General features: G+C 40.0%; 1 protein-coding gene across 1 annotated transcript; it reads left to right on the forward strand.

The window, feature by feature from the left end:
• The first annotated feature begins 2,204 nt into the window (after positions 1 to 2,204).
• Positions 2,205 to 9,281, forward strand: YOD1 (YOD1 deubiquitinase). Its single transcript, XM_010365650.2, has 2 exons — positions 2,205 to 2,547; positions 3,521 to 9,281. Exons 1-2 carry the CDS (start codon positions 2,205 to 2,207, stop codon positions 4,222 to 4,224), a joined length of 1,047 nt encoding a protein of 348 aa, XP_010363952.1. The 3' UTR covers positions 4,225 to 9,281.
• The last annotated feature ends 258 nt before the right edge of the window (positions 9,282 to 9,539 follow it).

The raw sequence follows: 9,539 nt of genomic DNA on the forward strand, positions 1-9,539 counted from the left end.
CGTCTGGCCCCGCCCTCTCGCGCTTAGGTCCTCACCTGGAGAGAATCATCCACCAATCGGGCGCCTGCAGGGCCCAGGGGGCGGGGCCGGGTCGTAATCGCCTACGCGGGCTGGGGAAGGCTGGTGTAAGTGGGAACCAAAGAGATCACAAGCACTCGAGTTTCCCAGCGCCGCGGAGCCTGGTGGCATTGTTGCTTGGTAACTAATAGGGCTGGGGGCGGGGTTAATAAAAAGCCTGGCTCTTTTCTGACTCTCGCGAGAGTGGACTATTCAGTAGGCGCCTTGAGAGGGGGTGTGCCCTTTGAGTGACGAGAAAATGCTGCAAAGATTAACGCTCTCATTCCTGAATCCCAACAGAACCTCATTAGATCCATAAATGGGAAAGTAAGCTTTAAAGATGTTTTTGCTAGAATTAACTACCACAACACTTGAGCTAATTATGCCTTAGGATGTATACATACCCCGCTCCACAGGTCAGACGCTGTAACCTAAGAAACTCAACCACTCTCATCGTTGAACCAGAAGCTTCCTTGGACCCACCCATACACCCCAGTGGATTTTTTTTTTTTTTTTTTTTTTTTTTTTGAGATGGAGTTTTGCTCTTGTTGCCCAGGCTGGAGAGAAATGGCACGATCTTGGCTCACCGCAACCTTTGCCTCCCGGGTTCAAGCGATTCTCCAGCCTCCGAGTATCTAGGATTACAGGCATGCGCCACTACACCCAGCTAATTTTGTATTTTCAGTAGAGACAGGGTTTCTCCATATTGATGAGGCTGGTCCCGAACTTCTGACCTCGGGTGACTCACCCGCCTCGGCCTCCCAACGTGCTGGGATTACAGGTGTGAGCCACCGCGCCCGGCCACCCCAGTGGACTTCTAACCGCTCCTACCTTCCCTCCTACCTACCCCCCAACTCAGGCTGTATCATCTGTTGTAGTGTCTTGAAGAACCAAGGAGGAAAATTGCACCAGCAGAAAAATATTGAGTCATGAAAGATGTGAAAAGATAGACACATTACATATCATTTATTCAGAAGCAAAGTCTTTTACAGTGGAGGTGAGTTTGGACCAAGTGAACTACACTTTCATAGTTGCCCCAGCGGGCCCGTTTGATGCTTGATAAACCCACTCTAGACAAGTGGGACTTACTGTCTGGATACCGGCTGGATAAAGAACAATGAGTACGGATTTCTTGGAAAAGAGACATATAAATTCAGGGATGTCTTTATTCCTCCTTCGCCTGGGAATTAAACTCTTTCTTCCAAAAGTTCAAACAGTTATCTCCTCTTTGAGGCTTTTTACAACTCCCAGAGTGCTCTAGTTGCCCTCTCTATGTCTATACAACTCTGTCTTTATTCTTTCAGCAAGTATTTGTTGAACATTTTTTATTTGCGATTCACAGTCCTGGGTTCTAGGCACACACGGTTGAAAAGGTACACATAATCTAGCATTATCACGTTGCTTTGAAATTCAGTGGCTATGTGTCTCACACCCCACCCTGTCTCCCAACTGCAATGAATACTTGTTACAATGAAGGCAGGAATGAAGTCTTCATATTTGCATGCCCAGGAACTGAACTGGAATCTGATGACACGCACTACATGACTCCTCCTTACACTGCCACCACCTGAATGAGGCAGCTGCCCTGGGCCCAGATGCTGACCTCATTCTGTGCTTTCTGATGTGGCAAATAGACGTTTTCAAGCAGTCCCAGGGAGGCAGAAAGGCCAGTCCTTTGGCCCCTGGAACCTCAACGAGTCAATGTTTAATGCAGCCACGAGTCTAGTCACAAGTATAATTGTTTTTGACTGGTCCTTTGACTCACTGACCATTCCTGGCATTCGTTTGCGTTGTGAACTATGATTCTGTTTCTCCTAATGTAGTCTGGGTGTAGCGTGGAAGCACCATTTAATAATTTCCGACCTCACTAAGTGCAAGGTCACATTCCAAGCTCCAGAGCTTCATTAAGGAACTCCTTCCCCCGCCCTCTTTTCTTAAGCATATATGCTACCGACGCGGAGGGCACCTCACTCACTCTACAAGTAGCAAGACCCGTTGTCCTTTAGGAATACGGAGGTTTACATCTTCGTTCTGAAGGTGGGGGAAAAATCAATTGTCACTTTAAAAGAGTTCGCGCTTGCTAAGGTACTAAGGCAGAAGCCGCGCCGAAGCGTCGCGAGAACTGTAACCACCCGCAACTTCTCGCGATGTTTGGCCCCGCTAAAGGTCGCCATTTTGGAGTCCACCCGGCGCCTGGTTACCCCGGCGGCATCTCTCAACCGGCTGCCGGGACCAAAGCTGGTGCCGCGGGTGTCTGGCCTGTGGGCAGCCGGACCGACACGATGTGGCGGCTCCGCTGCAAGGCCAAGGACGGCACCCATGTTTTGCAGGGGCTGTCCAGCCGGACCCGGGTGCGGGAACTCCAGAGCCAAATTGCCGCCATCACCGGGATCGCCCCCGGCGGTCAGCGAATCCTCGTCGGATACCCTCCCGAGTGCCTGGATCTCAGCAATGGGGATACCATTCTGGAAGACTTGCCCATCCAATCTGGTAAGGAATCAGGGCTGGGGCCAGGGAAAGTCCCGGGAGGACGGAGAGGGGCGTGAGAGGGAACAGAACACCAGTCAAGGCAAGGTGGCTGTGGGTCGGCGGGGGACTTTGAGGCCGGGGGCGAGGATAGATCAAAGAACAGAGAACTCTGACGGGGGCCGGGGCAAGTGTCTGGCAACTCCTTGTCTTGACACAGGGTTGAAAGGGAACCCAAAGCCTTGAAGTCCCCCTTCGCCAGTCCGCTTTCTGGTCGGCTTTGAAACTATCCCATTTTGTTTTCCGTCGGCGTCCACAAAAATATGAAGAAGTAGGACCTGTTTTTTCTGTCCTTATGTCTCTTTTTCCCTGTATCATCGATGAGATCTCAAGGATGCAGGATTTCTTTTTCTTGGTTCATTTTTGCAATCCCCTTCATAGATACTTCGTTTGACAGGCATACTCATTTTCGAGTCAGCTTTTAAACACCCACTGAAAGCCCTTTCAATTTCTAACCAGTAGCAGTTATTTTTGTGCCATATCAAAACTTGAACATCAGTGTTTATAATTAAAAGCTTTCAGTTGCTGCATCAAGGACGCTGTAAACACTCAATAGAGTAGATAAGTTCCCGGAGAAGGAGACCCCCCCTAGCGGCCTACTCTGTAGTGAGCACCTTCTGTAAAATACTGTATAAGGAAAGGAAATTTTGTTTTTGAAATGTATCTTTTTAGGTAAGCTTAAAGTTGTTTACTCCAGACCCCTTCACTAAATTGGGATGCAACCTGAAGTGTTTTTGTTCTTTGTTCTTTTTTCATCTTTATGAAAATTCAGTGAATAAAGATTGTTACTGGTAACTTATTTGCAAAGCTGTATTCTCTTTAGTAACCCCAGTTTATGCTTTAACTCCTTCAGTTTGTAATTTACAGACTTGGCCAGTGAACACTCGGTTTCTTCTATAATTTCTCTGCAGATCGGGATTTGTTTTATTTTTAACAGGTGATATGCTGATCGTTGAAGAAGACCAAACCAGGCCCAAAAGTTCACCTGCATTTACTAAACGTGGTGCTTCTAGTTACGTCAGGGAAACTTTGCCTGTGCTTACCAGAACCGTGGTCCCAGCAGACAATTCTTGCCTCTTTACCAGTGTGTACTATGTCGTCGAAGGAGGAGTCTTGAATCCAGCTTGTGCCCCTGAGATGAGACACCTCATAGCACAAATTGTAGCAAGCGATCCGGACTTCTATAGTGAGGCAATACTGGGAAAAACAAATCAAGAGTACTGTGACTGGATCAAAAGGGATGACACTTGGGGAGGAGCAATAGAGATATCGATTTTGTCCAAGTTTTACCAATGTGAAATATGTGTAGTGGATACACAGACAGTAAGAATTGATCGTTTTGGGGAAGATGCAGGATATACCAAAAGAGTTCTGCTTATTTATGATGGCATCCACTATGATCCACTTCAACGTAACTTCCCTGATCCAGATACACCTCCTCTGACCATTTTCTCCTCTAATGATGATATTGTTCTTGTACAAGCACTGGAATTAGCAGATGAAGCTAGAAGAAGGAGACAGTTTACTGATGTCAACCGCTTCACACTGAGATGCATGGTATGTCAGAAAGGATTAACTGGACAAGCAGAAGCAAGGGAACATGCCAAGGAGACAGGCCATACCAACTTTGGAGAAGTGTGATCTATGCATGAATGAGGGTTGAAGTCTACTACCTCACAGATCCAGAAGGCTCTGGGTTTTCCAATAAGCTGTCGTAACCCTAAAGAACAAAGGACACAATGCTTGAACCATCCTTTTGACTTAAAACCACTAAGACACTGAAATTCCTTGTTAAGATTAAAATTAGTGTGCAAGTTTACAGATGTGGGTCTACAGTGGTAAACTGTACATACATGCCTCTTTCTGCTGGAGTGACAGAATAGGTGATCCTTGCCACCTACTGACACTAACCTGAAGATTGAGATTGAGTATTATAAACTAGCACCCAGCAGCTTTAACTTGTAGAAGAAAGCATCACATTTTGGGTAATGTGGAAGGCCTCCTGTGAGTCCACTGGACATTTACCACAGTGTCTCCAGTAACTGAGTCTTTTTAAAAACTCTGAGTTAAGTTTCTAAATTATGAATTGATTCATCAAATGAAGATACTCAGAATTGTCCAAACTGATTTTATATTGCAATTTGGTAAACTTTATAAATGTGTGCTTAACCACTGATAAGTACATCACAAGCAATTTTTACAGGGATGAGTCTCATCCTTGAGAATGTTATCACAGGACAGGAACTGATTGTGCCCTGTTTAAGATCTCTAGTGTATAAAAAGTAGAATGTATGAGGGGAAAGGTGCCTGAGCAGCTTCCTGAAGCTTTAAAAGACCGTTGGCCTCGTGTTTTAATGCAATTCATGTACTGGTCTTTGTCACATTGGATAACATTTTAAAGTTAAGCAGGGTATTTTTTTAAATTGGAAATTCCTTGAAATTTGAGTCCTCAGTTTTTTCTTCATTTGCATAAAGATTTGTCTGGGGGGATTTAATTTTCTCAGCTTTTTGTTAAGAGCACTTCCTCCAAAAATTTTTTCAAGTAATAATGCTCTGCTTTGGGTTGGTTTTTGTAAGATTTTTTGCACACCTAAACAGCGTTTGCTTTTGTGCTAGCCTTATCCCTCCACTAAAGTTAGTTTAAATAATTTCACATTGCTGCAAATTAGCACTTTGCTTATCTGCAATCTTTTACTTTGATTTTTGAAGTTTTAAAGTAATTGGAGTAATACTGTTGAATGAATTTGTTTCACTTCCAAAATAGGAAAAATTGTAAATCCTTGCCTTATGCAGCTTTCTCAGAATTCTGCTTCTTCCTAATACTAGATGTGTAGCCATTTGCTTCGTGGACTAATCCGCAAGGCACACCCTCTAAAACTTAGCTTCACTACAAGATCTTCCAGATAAAGTTTTCTACCTCTTAATTATTCTGATCAGGGATGCTAAATTATAATTTGTTATGTATTATCTCACATAATGTGAAGAGGCTTAATGTTGTGAAGTTTTGTTATTTTGGTCTCATTTTTTATTAAGTATCTCACTTAGAAATATCAGTGGTATACTTTAAAGCACTTGGATCTTTTTCAGCATATCTTCCTAGCAAATGTTTTAAAATTAACATTTACTTTTAGCACTTTCACTTGGTGAAGGTGGCCATATAAAATTAAGGAACATTTGAACAATATAGGAGAAAAGTACTTTTAAGGGACAATTCACAAAGTATGTTTGAAATTGTCAGATGACATTTCTTGAGTACCTTTTGTGTGCATAGTTATTTTAGACAATATAAGCTGTTATGGTCAGTATAACTTAAAAGTGTTTAGTTTTCTATTTTACTGAGCCTTAAAAATAGCACTGATGAACTTATGATACTTAATGTTTGGCAATCATAATATGTTCAAATTAATAGGATTGAAAATCTCTCCACACCTGACTCTCATCTGGTCTGGATGGTTTTGGTTTTGTATCTTTTTTATTTCTCCCAGAAAATATTAAATTTAAAACTGTAAATTAAGAATATACCACTAGATAACAATTATCAAATTGAGCTTTATGCATCGTTACTCAGAAAGCTTACCTTCCTTTCTTTGCTACTTCAGGAGACAAAGTTGACATTTGCTTACTGCAGCTTTAGATGTAGAAGTTTATTCATGCAGCAAATATTTATTGAGTAATTTATACTGTGCCAGGCATGTTTTGATATGTTTCTGTCATATGTTTTGATATGTTCCAACATAAGTTTCTGTCACTTTAAAATTCAGTATATATTTTCTACAGTGGGTAAATTTAACAAATGGAAAGGAAAATTAAACCCCTTCATTGTAAGTGCTTTGTTTACATATTAAGTGTCAAGTATTTATTCAGGGGATCTTATTTCATTCTATTTTATCTGTTACGTAGGTTGTCCATTTACCGGTTGGACACAGATACTCTGTCAAATTCCTTTCAAAAATAACTTTAATCTGCTGAAATTTAGCACTAGTACTTTAGTGTTCTGATCATGGAAAATTCAAGATGAAGCTTTATTTGTGGACCATCTGATTTAGTTATTGAGGATTAAAAACCTAAACCTTTGCTCATTCTAAACTCAAGCTTTAAAGCCTCACAGAATTTACAGGGGTTTTTTGTTGTTGTTTGTGTTTTCATTTTTTACTGTGCTTATTAAACTCTTGAAATCAGTTATTAAAGGGAGTAAATTCTCATCTTGGGAATTTTGAAAATCTGTGGACTTATAACTTTCAGGAGGATTAAATGTCTTTAAGTTTTGTACTAGAGCAGAGTGAAATCCTTCTTCCTATTCATTCAGTTTTTGCCTGCCATAGAGGATTTTTTTTTTTTTTTATTAAAATGAGGACAGTTTATATCAGTGGCAAAGTGAATAAAGACCTCACTTTCCCACCGCCCCCCCCCCCCCCCCCCCCCCCGCCCCCGTTCTTCCTTTCTTTTACTCTTCTTTGGATTAAAGGTCAGGTGTAGTGCTATGAAGATTCACTCCTGAGTAAAGTGATTTCAGAAGCTAAAATTGAATATACCTGGAAATTTTGTGATGTGTTAGCCAAGCGAAGACATTAGTGTGTTACATCTTTTGCTAATGGTTTGTGGTTGATTTCTTCATTGTTTCCCATGAAATTAGCATAGTCAGGTAGTACTCTTGAAGCTTGACTGCTGGTCAGTTTGACCCTGTTTTTAACAACTAATGTAGTCATGCCACTTGATTATTCCATGAAGTCCCAGCAAAATAATAATCAGGAATTAACTAACATTATGTTATCTATCTAATTTGTGTCCCTAAATGCCTATGCCTAACTTGCTTCTCCAGTTTATTCCTTTTGTGTAGGGATTAAAACGTGGGTGTTGCAAGTTGCCCTAAGCTAAACATAGTTTTCTTACATCTTTTTGGAAAAAAATGGAATGGGAAGTATGCAAGATTAAGCAACAGAGCGATTTTTTTTTTTTTTGACAGATCAGGTGACCTTCCTAAACATACTAAGAATTACGTTCTTTCATGTGTTGAGACACATTTAATTTGTTTGCAGCACTTTAAAAAAATATGGAATAAAAGTTTACATGTTGGCCCTCTAGGGATCTAATTAAGGACATTAAAGTACAGTTCTTGAGCTACTATCCATCAGCTCTTCTTAATCAAAGATTGCCATCAGTATAGAGTGTATCTAATGGCACAACATTCTGGTGTTTTGGTAACAGTAGAACTCAATTTCAGTAACTATTAGGAGCATGGTCTGTGCTCTAGCATTAAAAATGTTATTATTATAATGTGAATATCTTGTATTCATTGTACAATGCAGTATTCAAAATTGTCCTTGTAGTGCAAAGATGACTGATAATTTCTAAAAGATTTGATCCTTAAAACTTGTTTGTTTCCAACCAGACTTATTTTAAGGAAACTGATTTTTGAGTCAGAGGCCTTAAAAGTGTCGTATACAAGTGGCATCATTTTAAGTCCAAAGTGAAACACTCAATTTGAATAAGCTAGTTTATTAACTAAAGCTGTTTTGTTATGAAGTGTTAACAGTATTTCAGCACATGTCATTCAACATAAAAAGAATATGAAATGTCCCTGGTGTGGGAGAGTGTTTATTTTTCTCAAAATTAGCTAGCATTTTGCTTACAGTGCTTTGAATATTTGACTTAAAATTATTATTGATGTTGAATTGTAGGGTGCTGATTTAGGTCTTGATTCACATACATTTAAAGGAGGTTGGTAACCCCCTCATGGTAGAGTGAAGGGAGAAAAGGGCCAAGAGGACAAAGTACCACTGAGAAAGAAGAGATTGTCAAATGGATGCATTCCTAGTCATGAATTACGCTTTTCCAAACATTTTTAAAGCAATGCCTTTGTGTCAACTCAACCCTTCTTCCCCATTTCTTATCATAGAATGTAGCATGGCCATAGGTGAAAAAGCTTGTCATTAAAGTATGAAACCATGAATTATAAGCATTTTGCCATGATGCCCTTTTATACTTATGTTTTTAAAAGTACTAACCAACATACAGGAGTTTAGGAATAGTGAAGATATAATTTGATTAAGTTGTGGGTAAACAGAAAGGATAATCTTAGGCTCAGAATTTCTACTGTGATTACGAGTCTACTTTATAAACTGGTATAGGCTATGTAATTAGCCCGTAAGTTACTTAAAGGACCAGGGGACCTAATTTTTGTCAGTTTTCCAGTCACATTGGTGCCATTCAGGACTCCAGCTGTTTACAGGAAATATGTACTTAGCAGTGTAGTATTTTTCCTTGAAAAAAATTTAAATTCAGCCTAATTACAGAATGAGTATGAATAGCTTGAGAGAACAACAATATTCCTATAGTTTCTGTATTAATTCAGTAGAGACAGGTTCCTGATGCAAAAATAAAACCACAAGACTGTCAAATTGGAGCTTTAGAATATGACTTGAAAAAATAGGGATGGGCAAAACAGCATAAGAAAATATTTTTTCTTAAGATGGACAGTGTTTTCTTGTTTTAAAAATGTTTTGCCTATTTGCCAGCATTTTTTGAAGTAATGCACTGCTGCTACTTGGAAGATGTCTGACTTCATTTTCTACAACTCTTATGTGATTTTGCCATTGTCATTAAGATGCATTGATTTTATTTATGAGGTGTATGACTTTGAATATCTAAATCCTGTATTAAGTGACTTGTTTCAAAGGAATAAATGAAGTGAAAACATTGTTGTTTGAGTTTATTTTGGGATCAGGGCAGAGGGCCAGTGAACAGCTATTTTACTCAATATACATATTATCAAAAGCTTACCACATCTTTACCAAAATCTGCCAAATATCACCATTTAGGCAGACTCAGTGAATGAGATAGGAGAAACTAAGGTATTTCTCCTTAACACCGAAAGGCATTTGAAATTCCCATTCATTGACTAAATTTTTTTCTAAATCAAATCCTGCAAGTTGTAATTCAATATTTGTTGCTGACAA

The sequence above is a fragment of the Rhinopithecus roxellana genome, chromosome 8 (assembly GCF_007565055.1).
Source record: "Rhinopithecus roxellana isolate Shanxi Qingling chromosome 8, ASM756505v1, whole genome shotgun sequence".
NCBI lineage: Eukaryota > Metazoa > Chordata > Mammalia > Primates > Cercopithecidae > Rhinopithecus > Rhinopithecus roxellana.